Source organism: Lepidochelys kempii, chromosome 2 (assembly GCF_965140265.1).
Source record: "Lepidochelys kempii isolate rLepKem1 chromosome 2, rLepKem1.hap2, whole genome shotgun sequence".
NCBI classification, from domain to species: Eukaryota; Metazoa; Chordata; order Testudines; family Cheloniidae; genus Lepidochelys; species Lepidochelys kempii.
In genome coordinates, this window is record NC_133257.1 from 83,393,593 (window position 1) to 83,409,019 (window position 15,427).

General features: G+C 40.3%; 1 protein-coding gene across 4 annotated transcripts in view; it reads left to right on the plus strand.

Moving 5' to 3' along the window:
• The window catches only part of ROCK1 (Rho associated coiled-coil containing protein kinase 1), a 182,150-nt gene that overhangs the window by 104,533 nt on the left and 62,190 nt on the right, over positions 1-15,427 (plus strand). For all 4 annotated transcript variants that reach the window (XM_073331427.1, XM_073331428.1, XM_073331429.1 and 1 more), the window contains exons 10-12: positions 1,054-1,213; positions 8,370-8,436; positions 12,910-12,998. In XM_073331427.1, coding sequence (XP_073187528.1) covers positions 1,054-1,213; positions 8,370-8,436; positions 12,910-12,998 — 316 coding nt within the window. The remainder of the gene's footprint in view (positions 1-1,053; positions 1,214-8,369; positions 8,437-12,909; positions 12,999-15,427) is intronic.

Consider the following 15,427-nt stretch of genomic DNA (forward strand, 5'->3'; position numbering starts at 1 on the left):
AGTGTTTGCCAGACACTGGGCAGCGCTTCAGTTCTGTCAGTTTGTTGATGTTTGGCCTCCGTGACTGAGCAGTTGAAACTTTCAGGATTGCAGCGAGGTGTGCCTCAGATAATTGTGTTTGGTATTTTGACTTGTTTATATTCATTGTGGAAAAAAGTGATGCTGCCTCCATGGCTGACTCTGCCTGGCAACTAATGATGATATCTCTGTCCCTCTCCCAGCCAATGGGAGCTACGGAGGGGCGGCTCCTACAGCGGACATCGCGGGCAACTGCCTGCCTGTGTCTCTCCTCCACGGGCCACAGTGGGGAAGTTCTTGGGCCGCAGGTGGCCCGCGGGCCAGGAGTTTGAGACCTCTGCTCTAAACTTTCCTTGCTCTTAGTCTCCAAACAGACTTTGTCAGTTGGGGGTTGGGTAGGAGGTGCTCTGATCAAGCCCCCTTCTGTCTCTGTATGTCCCTGACATGCCCTCTGATCCATGGCTGAGTAGGGAAAGATGGGTAGTGCAGGAACCAAATATGCTTGCTCTGCTCCAACTGAGAACTCATCAACACCAACAAAGTTCTCAGCTGGTCAAATCTGGCTTTTTTCTGCCTCTCTTTTACGGCCAGAGTGACACAAAGGAGCCAGAACACACGAGACTCTGGCACTAAAGAACTTACTGATTCTTCACTGGTCTTCACTTCAGTTTTTGTTTCTGAACTCCTCTATTGACTTTTCATGATGTGCATGGTTAATTTGACAGATCTAAGTTGAGGCCCTGATCCTATGTATTACATAGCACAAAAGTGAACTGCTGTACCCTACTGAATCTGCATTGCCCCATACACTATGGGATCAGGACCTAAATTTGTTCAGATGATTACTGTCGCATCCGTCCACCTACTGACATACACAGATCCCTAAATGTCAAGGCATGACTATTTAAAATAACACAAAAATTATGGACTGTAAGACTGTAACAGAAGGGAAAATTCTAATATTGATAATAACATTTACATTTGTCATTCAGCTGGTTATCGTTTGAGTGGAATAATAATTTTATTTTATTGTAGCTGTAGCACCAGTTGTTCCTGATTTAAGTAGTGATATTGACACTAGTAACTTTGATGATTTGGAAGAAGACAAGGGAGAGGAAGAAACATTCCCTATACCAAAAGCATTTGTTGGCAACCAGCTGCCTTTTGTAGGATTTACATACTACAGCAACCATCAGTAAGTATGGAGGAAACAAACTAATGTTATGTACTATCATCAAGTTTTGTATTTTTGATTCTTATCTACATATTTTTGTGTGTACACACATGCAAGCGCATGCTTGCTCTCTCTCTCACTCACTCACAATCTCTCTCTCTCTGTATATTTAGATAATAATAGACTGTTTAAAAGGGAAAATTTCTAGAGTATCATAATTTGTGGTATTTATATGAAAATGGTCCCACCGCTAGACGTTAGTGTTTTAAAATGTTACAGGAATTTTGTAATCTGGTCAGTGTTACTGATTCTGAATTAACCATACATATAAGCACCTTGTTATAAATATAAAGGGAAGGGTAACAACCTTTATGTATGTAGTAATATAACCCCCCCCCTTTTTTTTTTTGGCCAAAGGTACAGAATTACTTACCTGCAAGGGGTTAATTAGTTTAGTTTTTTTTTTCATATTCTCTGTGTATATATAAAGTCTGCTACAGTTTCCACGACATGCGTGTTTTGTATGTGTGTTTAAAAAGAAAAACCAAGTAGGTAATGCAGCTTTTTTACTAAAATAATATATTTAAAATTACAAAAATTGTAAGTAATAGTAAAAAAATGCATTAAATTATTTGTTTTAGCTTGTAAATTTTTTTATGCCAAAAGAGAGGTTTATTTTTGTTTTGTAATTTTAAAATACACACAAAAAAATTTTGAGGCTTAATTTTAAACCTTTTTACCCTGTAAAATTACCTTTTATTTTAATTTTACAGAGGTGTGTTTTTACCTTTTTTTTAATAATAAAGTTTTTTTTTTTTTAATTTTAAAACCTAATTGGTTTTTAGTGTTCTAAAAACCCAAGGGTTTGGTTTGTGCTTACCTTGTTAACCTATTTGGTTGGTATAATATCTTTAAGCCTTCCCAAAAAAGGGGATAAAGGGCCTTGGGGGGATATGCCAAAAGAAAGGTTTATTCCTGTTTTATAACTTTAAAGTTAAGCCTAAAAAGAACCCCTCTGTGTTTTAAATCTTTTTATTACCCTGTAAAATTATCTTTTATTTTAATTTTACAGAGGTGGTTTTTTTTCCTCTTTATTATAAAAAGTTTTTTCTTTTTTTAATTTTAAAACCGAATTGGTTTTTAGTGTCCTAAAAACCCCACGCTATGATCTGTGCTCACCTTGTTAACCTATTTGGTTGGTATATTATTCTCAAGCCTCCCCAAAAAAGGGGGTAAAGGGGCTTGGAGAGATAGGGTTCCAAGTGGCCCCTACCTAAATGTTTGTTTAAATCACTTGGTGGTGGTGGCAATACCCCGTCCAAGGACAAAAAATTTGTGCCTTGGAAAAGTTTTTAACCTAAGCTGATAAAATATAAGGTTAGGGGGTCTTTCATGTGGGTCCCCACATCTGTACCCCAAAGTTCAAAGTAAAAAAACCCAAAACCCCTGACACATCTACTAGACAGAATCACATACAAAAGGTTAAAGAGTAGTTCGTGAATGTGTCTGTATGAGGCCAGAAGGATGAGCGCAAAACCACTGATCCCAGGGCAATGAAAACTCACTTTATCCCTAGGATGATGTTCCTTGACTTGGCTTGGGGACTTTCTTTTAGATCGGTTTCTAGCTAATAGATATCTGATAAACTTAAAGTCTCCTCATGGCTGCTAGAAAGGGTAAGGAAGTTTCTCGTTCTCACTTGGCTGTTGTGAAGATAGTGACTCCACTCTGCCTCTTAGTCTCCTTTTTTCTTTTAAAGTTCTCCCAAGCAGCAGCATGAAATTGATGTGATTTTTATAATTTGCACTACTGCCCATGAGGCTTTAAATAACATCAGTTCAAACTGCATGCATTGCTATTTATATGGTTATTACAAATAGGTTCGCAAAAAGAAAAGGAGTACTTGTGGCACCTTAGAGACTAACCAATTTATTTGAGCATGAGCTTTCGTGAGCTACAGCTCACTTCATCAGATGTTTACCGTGGAAACTGCAGCAGACTTTATATACACACAGAAATCATGAAACAATACCTCCTCCCACCCCACTGTCCTGCTGGTAATAGCTTATCTAAAGTGATCAACAGGTGGGCCATTTCCAGCACAAATCCAGGTTTTCTCACCCTCCACCCCCCCCCACAAATTTACATTTAAATTTAAATTTGTGTGGGGGGGTGGAGGGTGAGAAAACCTGGATTTGTGCTGGAAATGGCCCACCTGTTGATCACTTTAGATAAGCTATTACCAGCAGGACAGTGGGGTGGGAGGAGGTATTGTTTCATGATTTCTGTGTGTATATAAAGTCTGCTGCAGTTTCCACGGTAAACATCTGATGAAGTGAGCTGTAGCTCACGAAAGCTCATGCTCAAATAAATTGGTTAGTCTCTAAGGTGCCACAAGTACTCCTTTTCTTTTTGCGAATACAGACTAACACGGCTGTTCCTCTGAAACCTACAAATAGGTTGTGTTGGTAGCAACAATGGTTAAAGGTTGCTCAAAGCCTTCCATTATAGGACCCTGTTTTCCGTTGCTTATAACAATGGCTTCATGTCTGTCACAGAGGTCATGGAAGTCATGGATTTTGTGAATTTCTGAGACCGCTGTGACTTCTGCAGCGGCCAGTGTGGCTGACCCCATGGCCGCCCAAGCAGCTGCCTCCAGGACCAGCTGCTCAGGCAGCCCTGGGGACAGCCACACCAGCTGCTGCTGGAGCAGCCCCGGCCCCGGTGCCAGCCACACTGGCTGCTGCTCTGGCAGCCCCTGGCAGCTGGCCCCGGGGACTGCCCAAGCAGCGGCCAATGCGGCTTGCGGTGGTTCTGGGGTGACTGGCACCGGGGCTCCCTGTTCCTCCCTCCCCATAGCAGCCGCAGCAACTGCTGGTGCCCTAGGGCTCCCTCCCCTCCAGATACAATCAGGGGTATTATGGTATAAGTCATGAACTGGCTGTGAATTTTTGTTTTTTGTCCGTGATCTGTCCATGACTTTTTTTACTAAAAATAGCCATGATTAAACCATAACTTAGCTGTTGAGACTGATATTTTCCAGGCCAGATGTCTGCCTCAGGCAGGTTTTTCAGGTAGTTGAAATCAGCTATCAAATCCCCCCTCATTCTTCTCTTCTGCAGACTAAACAATCCTAGTTCCCTCAGCCTCTCCTCATAAGTCATGTGTTCCAGTCCCCTAATCATTTTTGTTGCCCTCCGCTGGACTCTTTCCAATTTTTTCACATCCTTCTTGTAGTGTGGGGCCTAATGGTGGATGCAGTACTCCAGATGAGGCCTCACCAATGTCGAATAGAGGGGAACGATCACATCCCTCGACCTGCTGGCAATGCCCCGAGTTACACAGCCCAAAATGCCATTGGCCTTCTTGGCGACAAGGGCACACTGTTGACTCCTATCCAGCTTCTTGTCCACTGTAACCCCTAGGTCCTTTTCTGCAGAACTGTTGCCTAGCCATTCGGTCCCTAGTCTGTAGCGGTGCGAGGAATTCTTCTGTCCTAAGTGCAGGACTCTGCACTTGTCCTTGTTGAACATCATCAGATTCCTTTTGGGCCAATCCTCTAATTTGTCTAGGGCGCTCTGTATCCTATCCCTACCCTCCAGCGTATCTACCTCTTCTCCCAGTTTAGTGTCATCTGCAAACTTGCTGAGGGTGCAATCCACGTCCTCCAGATCATTAATGAAGATATTGAACAAAACCGGCCCCAGGACCAACCCTTGGGGCTCTCCGCTTGATACCGGCTGCCAACTAGACATGGAGCCATTGATCACTACCCGTTGAGCCTGACGATCTAGCCAGCTTTCTCTCCACCTTATAGTCCATTCATCCAGCCCACACTACTTTAACTTGCTGGCAAGAATACCATGGGAGACCATGTCAAAAGTTTTGCTAAAATCAAGGAATAACTTTTTTCTTTGTTTGTTTGGACAGGTTCAGCAAAAAATCAGGTTAGCTGTTTGAGAATGAGGCTAGGGAAAAAATAAATTGTTTTGCCCGTGTTAAAGTATATTACGGAGAAGCTATAATGCCTCTGTGCTTTGGAGCCGGGACTTGAAATTTGGCAGGTGACTTGCCTATGTGTCAGATATGTGCTTTTAGCCATCCCTGTGAAAATCTGCCAAATAAGCCTCTGAAAATAACAATTTAGACATGCTTGCCAGTGGGTTGCTAGAGGCTATCAGCTAAATTCTCTGAAGATTCTGTCTGTGCTGAGCATGCTCTATCCCCACAAAGCACTCGCGGGTATGTACCAACCAGGCTATGCATGTTTCATCTGCACAGAGTGACTGAGCATGCTTACTTCTGGGGCTTCAGGAGCTGAGAACAACTTTCTCTGCAGTTATTCTTCCTGGCTGACAGGGACCACTGTAGTGTGAGGCACAAGAATTAAAAATAGGGAGGCTGTCTCTCCTGTCCTCCCAGTGCTCCTTTGCTAGTGCTCAAGCATTCTGGAGGAAACTGACTTGAATTTAAGGGGGTGAGGAATAAAGTGGGGGCAGGAGTAGGTTGGGGTTGATAGGAGAATACCGAGACAGGAGCTGGGGGTGAATGAAGATGGGGACAGGGATCGGAGTCAAGATGGGGAGGAATAGGGAGCATAGGAGGGGACAGGGCAGAGTGGATAGCAACCGAAGGGAACAGAAGATGGGAGTGGGAGGAATACGGGGTGGACGGGATCAGAATCATCTATAAGCACTAGAGTACATACATGTTGAGAACGTGGAATAGAACCAGGATTTCTGAGTTGCAACATCTCCTTAATGTGGTTTTCAAACATTCTTGTTTAACGTTTCAGAAAAGCTGAGTGCTGAACAATGTTAACTGAAATTAAAAAGCAACAAATTCAAAACTGAAGGAAATATTTTATGTAGTGATTGATTAACCTATATAACTCAGTGCTACAAGATATTATTGAGTCCAAGAGCTTTGGCTTGATCGAGTACCCTTTGAAGTCAGCGGGAGTCTTTTCATTGTCTGTAGTGGGCTTTGGATCAGATCCTTAGTGTAGGAGTCAGAAAAATAGGATTCGGAAAAAGCTAAGATGTTCTTATTATAATGCTATCCCTAGATATACTAGATAGAATAAAAATATATAAGGTGTATAAACCCACTTGCTTCAGAGCATAAACCAGACATTGACTGACTGATGGGGGGCATCTCCCATTGCCACAAATAAGTTATTTCATTATAGGTAATTTACACCATTCTTTGAAGCATCTGTTTCTGCCCATTGTTTGAGTAGGATACACGACTAAATGGACCATTGGTCTGATCCAGTAAGTTTAAAGGGATAGTACCCTACAGTCTACTTTATACTCCCTTCTTTTTTAAAAAATAATCTTGTAGCTGTTCCTTCAGGTTCTAAATGTTCTGTTTTTAATTCAACCACTCCGTTCCTGTGGAATACAAAAACATCTCTGCTTTGCTATTGTATTGCCATCCAGTCATCCAACGGAACACAAATCATAAATACACTGTGCATTGTTTTGCGTTGTTGATAGCAGCACCAATTATATTGTTTTAAAATAAGAACTTCTTACATTTGTTATAGAATACAGTATTACCAACAAAAGGACAAATTTTGGCTGTCTCTGCATGCATTTGTTTAAGGGGGAGAAGGTGCTTGAGAGCCTGTCATCACACCTGTGAAGGACTCAGCCTCAGTGTTGCAGGCAGCGCTCTTAAGTACAAGGAGATTGAGATGGCTAGTGCTGACCATCCCAAGGGGAATGTAATCAGGCAGGCTCATAGCCCCATATCTTATGTACTTGATAGTACTCCAGACGCTGGCATTGGGGAAAGCACATACTATACCTCTTAAGTGTGTAACAAGTGCCACTTCTGAACATGCTTCCCCAAAGTTTCTGGAATCATTCTACCTTTTACAGATATAGCACTGATAGACACCACTGTTTAGCTGCTACTTTCTATGTACTCCCCTTCCCATCCTGGCTTTGGCTGTAGTTACCACACTAGAATCCAGTGTACCCAAAGAGCCACATTAACTCCTGTTCCTTTGAAATTGCAGGAAAAATCATTATTTGTCAAATGGAAAAAGTAGGGCAATACATATTTTTAATCTTCAAGGATGAGATTTTGGGTTGTGTTTCACAGACCTCAAAGTCCAGTGGAAGGAAGGGCTAAGGTTACTTTAAGCCACCTTTGCACCCTCCTGATTCTGGACTACCTCGAGGGGCCAAAGTGGCCCCAGGTGTAAGTTAGGCAGCCTAATTTATGGGAGCTGTCTGACTTATGGGGAGCCTGGTATTGTCGCCTATGAGTAATAATGCTCCCCAAAATCTCCTCAGTACTCTGTGCTGCAGCTTTGCTTCCAGCACATCCATCCCACCCCTAGTCCTGCCCCAGACACTCTCCTTACATCAGGATGTGGGAGGGAGTCCTCAGAAGAGAGTCTGTGGCTGTCTTTTGCATGTTAGACTTCTTCTTCCGAAGATGGATCCAGGGTTTGTGGAGCCCTTTTATGCCATTCTGTCTCCTTTACTCAAGCATAAAAATGTAGGAGTTGGGAGCAGAATCTCATCCCAAGCTTTTAAGGTAATCAGCAAATTATTTGCGTTTATTTATCTGACTTTCATAATCCATGACAAATAAGCATACGCAGTCATGGCAAATAAACATATAGATCTACTTGGTACTCCGAATTGATACCATTACATAAAACAGGAATACTGTCAAAGAGCCCTGTGCTGCAAGTCCCTCCAGCTATGGAACTCCTGTTAACTTCACTGGGAGTTCCGTGCCCATACTCCCTGCAGAGTTGACTTCTATGGTACTACTCCTGTGAGGAAAAATTAATCATGTGAGTAAATGTGTGCAAGATCAGGGCCCAAGAGAGTGTTGAACCATGGAAAGTAAAACTTTTAACTTACTATAAAAGGAAGTACTTTTTTCCTAGGAGAAGAATGGTAAAAACTGCAGATTTCTACTTAACGTAAGACAAATTATACCACGAATTGTATGGTCTTTTAATTAAATGTGTTTACATTTTATAACATAATAAATGCAAGCACTAAAAATCTGTCCTTATAGTCCTCATGGCTACCTGGATCTCGCAGAGTTTGTGATCTTTGGAGATCCTTTTTAACTAGTTTACTCTTTGTTTTCTCTTTCTTTTAACCTTGCTTTTAAACATTTTTAATTAAATATTTTGTTATAGGTATTTATCTGCTTCTACAGAAAAGTCAAATGACAACAGAACAAGTTCAAGTACAGATAAAAGTCTGGTATGTATTTTGACATTAGTTTTGTGTAAACTGACATTGGGTACACTGCACATTGAAATACTGAAGTAATTTTAAATGACATGAAACTGCTGTAGTGTTTTGAAATATGGAAAAACAGTACATTTATTTTAACTGTTTAGACTGACATAGTTTTAAGAACTGGCAGGGAAACAGAATTTCAGTTCTGAAAAATAAATTGATACTTTAGAAAACAATTATCCTGAATTGGAATGAAAAATGCTGAAATCTCAGAATTTTCACTGAATGGAAATTCCACAATATTTAGTTTTAAGAAACACCAAAACATTTCCATAATAGAAAAGCTTTGGTTTTCCAAAATAAAATATGCTCCCTGGAAGTCAGATCTGCAGTAGCATGCCAGGCAGGCCACCACAGAGCTAGGAAGCTAGGCAGCCTGTGACTAGGCCAACCAGGGAGCAGGAGGCAGCTAGTGCGGGGAGGGATCTCGCCCAGGGAGCCAGCTAGTGTGGGGTCTAGGGATGTCTGGGAGCCCAGCAGCCTGCTGGGGAGCTGAGAGCCTAGAAACCCTGGAAGTTCTGGGAGCATTGGAAGAATCAGGGAGTCCTGTATGGTCTGGACACCATTGGGAGCCTCAGCTCTAGGACAACTTGCCTTGTGAGCTGCTGAGTAACCCTGAGAGCCACGGCTCTCAAGCTCCCCATGAGACAGGATGCTGAGGCACAGGGAGCCTCAGATCCCAAACTCCCTGCCAGGTGACCTGTTGAGGAGCCTCTGAAGCCCCAGGTTCCAGAGAGACGGCTGGGTTGGGGAAGGAAATCAGGCAGGTTTCCATTTAATTTTTTTGTAAAATCAACCCATTGTTGCTGAATATTTAAAATTGGCGTTTTTTGATGGAAAAATATTCTATCCAAAAATGTTCTGGTTAGCTTTAATAGCTATCGTGCTAGGCTTGGATGCTACTAGCCCGATCCATGCCTTGTTTCTATTGTCCATTCCATTAAGCAGATATCAATGACTGTCTGTTACTATTTATTATTAGATTGCAATACAAGGTGTTTTCCAAACAGAGGAAGAAGAGGAAGGCTATAGAGTTGAATGAAAGGAAAAAAATGCAACTGCAGAACGTGCTCTGTTTTATGCCTATTTTTGTTGACTCTATATAGTTTGTTCTTAAATACTGTGTCACTTACAGAAATATTTTTAAAGGGCAGAGGAACCAGTTATATCTTATATTGGCTTAACATAGTTCAGTAAATGTTTGATTTGAAGGATGCTGATTCTTTGTGCCCATTTTGACTGGTGTCTTCTTTCTTGTATGTTACTTCACCTTCCTTTGGTTGGTGATGTGAGAAAATAAGAATTTAAGGCCAGATTTTCAGGTATTTAGGTGCAGACAGGCTCCTAGTGAGTTTTGAAAAGTGCCTGAGCAGGCACCTGAGTTGCTTAGTCATTGCGAGAATCCCCTAGAAGAGCTCTCTCTAGCCGAAAGCTTGTCTCTTTCACCAACTGAAGTTGGTCCAATAAAAGATCTTACCTCACCCACCTTGTCTCTCTAATATCCTGGGAGCAACACGGCTACAACAACACTGCAAACAAAGTTAAGTAAATGTGACACAAGATACTGCCTACGTGTACAGTTCTGCAAGGTGCTGAGTGCCTCATGGGAGGAATTGAGTGTCTGCAATTTCCAGGGAACACATGGGGTTTTGAGGATCTTCAGGACCTCATAGGATTCGACCTTAAGATTCTAGAGAGAGAAGGAATCCATAGTCCTTTAATTGAAATTCTGAATCTATTTGGAAGTATGAATTAACTTTACTCCTTTATTTTGTTTTAACACTTGAAATTCAGTGCCCATCAGAGTCTAAAAGTTAAGTTAAAAAAGATTTAGAAAATCTTCAGTCTTCTCACCACTGAGGAGGTAGAACCAGACATGTTAAGTCATTGTCAGGGAGGGTGTGGCCAGCCCCTAAAGATCCCAGAGAGTTTTTGTTCTTGCCTTCTCTACTGTCGGCAAACTTCTCCAGACTCTCCCTGCCCCAGAATGCAGAACAGAAACAAAAACATAAAGAAATGTTTTTATTCTAACTGCTCAGTTTGTTGAATTCCAGGCTTTTGATGGTTTTTGTTATTTAGCCTTAGACTTTGGCAGAAACCTCTCTGAAAGAACATCTTTTGATAACTAAGGTAACTGGCTGCAGCAGCTGCTAGCACAGCATGTCTGGGCAAGCCTCTTAGGGAACTGCAGCACACAGGCAGCCAGAGGCACAAGGCAGCCAGCTCCAAGGCAGCAAGATTGAGTACAGAAATTCCTGGGCTGTCATCCCCAACTGTCAGTGTGGACAACTATTCCTCTTCCCTCCACAAAAAGCAAAAACAAAAAACACCCTAAAGTAGTCAGCATGGAGAGAGAAAAAAGGAGAGCAACCCAGACACAGAGACGCAAGTAGGCAGTAAGGAGCCCTTCATTTATTTCTGTCCAACTCCCATGCCCTTTCTTAGCAAAGTGTGGTGAGCCCTTATGTAACCCAGCCTTATTTTCTGTGTGACTCATTCAGGCAAAGTGGCTGCTCCATGTACAGGCTTCCCCTGGTCCCCCCCTTGTCCCTACAAATTATGGGGTTAGACACCATCCATCAAGTCAAAGGGGTACCACTTAGGAATAGTCTCTTTCAAGGGTCACATGCTTTCTATGGTGCAGCAGTAGGTGGAATTCTCCCTTTAGATTTCATTGACAGGGCTACTCTAAGATCTCAGGATCAAGTCCACTTCCTCTGGAAGAGATTGGGGAACTCCCTCATATCTCAAAGCTTTGTGGCAGAGTCTAATAAACTCATAAAGCATATTGTCTTATCTAGATGGAGAAAAATTACAGAGCCTCTCCACTCTACCTCTGGATACCTCAGAGCAGCCCAATAATGTGGAAGAAAGCAAAATTATAAAACCAGCTGGGGTAGGCACCTGCCAAACTCCTCAGCCTCTTGAGGAGTATAAATTCTCTGTCTTCCTCTTTCCATTGGAATAGCAAGAAAAGTCTAAAAAATAGAAAAAGGAGGCAAGGAAACATCCTGCTCAGAAGCAGGAAAATAAATCTCTCACATGCTCCCATCTAAGATGGGTAAAGAGCATTAGCTTCTCTCCCCAAATATCAGATACCAGCAGAGCAGCAGAACAGTTCCTGTATAAAGTATTCAGAAGGAGCAGGGACAGATATCATGTGGAACCTCCTTTCTTTATCATCCTACTATGGAGCCTTAGAACCTAATTTCTCAAAGCACAAATTCGGTAGGATGGGGAGTGGTTGGGGTGAATCTCAAGAGACCTAGGAAGAGCAGTCCTTTCTGAAATGACTGACAGTTGTCTGACTCCTCAGAATACAGGAGACCCAAAACAAAGTTCTTGCCCCAGAGTATTTAGATACTGTTTTATTGAAAAGTAGCAACACATCTATGCTTTCCTCCAGACAGCCCACCTTAGGAAGAGTTATTTGAGGAAGATGACTGGATAGATAGCAAGACCACTTGGATACATTTCCTTTCAGGATATAAATTGGAACTGTTAATCCCTTTCCATGCAGCTCTTAAAATATTATGAGTGAAGACTGGGGGAACCAACTAAGGCCAAGCACCTGAAGAGACTGAAAATATTGAACATCTGGGATGTATCTTGGTGGTCATCTTTTTATGGCAAAGAGATCCTGTGCAGTAACTTTATTGTAGTAAGAGGATCTGAAGTTCTTGTTAGTAGTTTCAAAGGTTTATAAAGTGGTCATATAGTAGAAGCTGCAGAAATTTTCTCAGATTAGCTATATCTTCGGGCACTGAGCCATTTCCTCCCTGTCAGAGGCTGCCAGGTCAGATTCTACTTCCAGAGCTGTTGACAAGCAGAAGATTCACTGAAAAAGGTCTGTGGATCTTCCTACTAGAGGAGAAAAAAAGGAAATTTTCACGTAAATACAAATAATGTTTCCTATATCCCTTGCAATAATAACTTAGGCTTGAGCCTGTAAACACTTAAGCATATGAGCAATTTACTCATGTGTTTCAGCAGTACTATTCAGGTACATAATGCTTTACTCTTGTGCCTAGATGCATGAAGGATCAGGCCTTACTCTATTTTACATATTTTGTATAATGAAATCTATGAACTGAGATAGCACTGCAGGAATAAGTTGAACTTTGAGAATACTTTGTTTGATTTCGCAACTGCTACGTTGCATTGTTGTTTTGTAACTTTTTTTAAAAGCTTCAAGAAGAGAATATCACACTTTAATAACTAACAAAACATAGTCTTTACATTTTTCTTCTCATGCCAGTGTTTGTGCACAGAGTGGAAACCAGTCTCTTCCATTCCTCTGTCATTAAATGCTTGATATAAAATAGATAGATTATGACATCATTTAGCTAGTCCAGGCAAGTGCTGGAATTTTTTTTACAAGTTTCATAGAATGTAGTGCATATATTTTAAATATGTATGTATATATATTTTAAGCTGGAAAATATGCAGAAAACTATCTATCAGTTGGAAGAGCAACTTCAAAATGAAATGCAATTGAAAGATGAAATGGAGCAAAAGTGCAGGTGAGACTGAATTTAAATACATTTTCAGAATTAAATAATATAAACCATCAGCTCTGTAAAAAACACATTAAGGATAACAAGCATGATATCAATATTGCTACTATAGTAATTCAGTGGTCTGAGATTCAAGGCCATAAATTAAATCACTTTAAAATGATCTCAGAATGTTTTTCTTGTGTATTTAAAGAAGAAGATTAATTGTTTGTGTTCGCATCAGTGACACACATCTTGAATATTTGAACTCCATGTTGTTTTTCTTTCCACTACCCTGATAGGTTTCAAAACATCTGCGGGATACAGTGAATACATAGATTTTTTTTTTTTTTTTTAAAGAACGTAAAATACTATGTGCACCACATGTTCTAGAATATTGGAGTTTAAGATTGTCCAGCATCTTGGTATCTTAAATGCTGCAGTACTATTGAAAGATCCAGCATGCAACTTTTGTTGAGATTAAGACAGAGATGAGCAGCAGTTTTCTATCTGAGTACTAAATTCTGTTATATTCTTGAAAAAAGTAAATATCTGACAAATTACTGCCTATTCTTGCACCTTCAACAACATGAGCATACAGTTCTGAAAATCTGATAATCATGGAACTTAATGTGCACACATTGCTGTTGGTTATCTTAGAAGAATTGCTACCAAAAATGGTCTTATGGGAATTCAGACCACAGAGTAATATTTAGTACATAGTGTGCTCTTTACACACATCCGGAGTTTCACTGTCCACATACTGACTACCGACCACATGGCAGCATGTGGGATGCTAGAAATATATTCAACAATTGTATCCCTACAATCACACTGACAGCGAGTATTCAGTAACATCAGTGTGTCTTCTGATGTCTCACAGTTAAATACATTTTATCACAGAGTTAATAGATTTGATTTAGGGCTGTCAAGCGATTACAAAAATTAATTGTGATTAATCGTGCTATTTAAAAAAAATAATTGCAATTAATCTGGCTGTTAATAATAGAATAGCATTTATTTAAATATTTTGGGATTTTTTTTACATTTTCAAATATATTGGTTTCAATTACAACACAGAATACAAAGTGTATAGTGCTCACTCTTTTATTACAAATATTTGCACTGTAAAAAACAAAAGAAATAGTATTTTTCAATTCATCTAATACAAGTACTATAGTGTAATCTCTTTATCATGAAAGTTGAACTTACAAGTGTAGAACTGGGAACAAAAAAATAAATCCATTCAGAAATAAAACAATGTAAAACTTCACAGCCTACAAGTCCACTCAGTCCTAATTCTTGTTGAACCAATCGCTAAGAGACACAAATTTGCTTATGTTTGCAGGAGATAGTGCTGCCCACTTCTTGTTTACAATGTCACCTGAAATTGAGAACAGGCTTTCGCAAGGCACTGTTATAGCCGACCTTGCAAGATAATTACATGCCAGATGTGCTAAAGATTCATATGTCCCTTCATGCTTCAACCACCATTTCAGAGGACTTGCGTCCATGCTGATGAGGTGTTCTGCTCGATAACAATCCAAAGCAGTGCAGACTCACTCATGTTCGTTTTCATCATCTGAGTCAGATGCCACCAGCAGAAGGTTGATTTTCTTTTTTGGTGGTTCATGTTCTTTAGTTTCTGCATTGGAGTGTTGCTGTTTTAGGACTTCTGAAAGCATGTTCCACACCTCATCCCTCTCAGATTTTGGAAGGCACTTCAGATTCCTAAACCTTGGGTCGAGTGCTGTAGCTATCTTTAGAAATCTCACATTGGTACCGTCTTTGCATTTTGTCAAATCTGCAGTGAAATTGTTCTTAAAATAAACAACATGTGCTGGGTCATCATCTGAGACTGCTGTAACATGAAATATTTGGCAGAATGTGGGTAAGACACAGAGCAGGAGACGTACAATTCTCCCCCAAGGAATTAAGTCACAATTTAATTAATGAATTTTTTTTTTTAACAAGTATGTCCTGTGGAATGGTGGCCGAAGCATGAAGGGGCATACAAATGTTTAGTATATCTGGCATGTAAATACCTTGCAATGCTGGCTACAAAAGTGCTATGCAAATGCCTGTTCTCACTTTCTGGTGACATTGTAAATAAGAAGCCGGCAGCATTATGTCCTGTAAATGTAAACAAACTTGTTTGTCTTAATGATTGGCTGAACAAGAAGTAGGACTGAGTGGACTTGTAGGCTGTAAAGTTTTACTTTTTTTTTTAGTGCAGTTATGTAACAAAAAAAATTTACATTTGTAAGTTGCGCTTTCATGATATAGAGATTACACTACAGTACTTATGAGGTGAACTGAAAAATACTATTTCTTTTGTTTATAATTTTTACAGTGCAAATATTTGTAATACAAAATAATATAAATTGAGCAATTTACACTTTGTATTCTGTGTTGTAATTGAAATCAATATATTTGAAAATGTAGAAAAACATCCA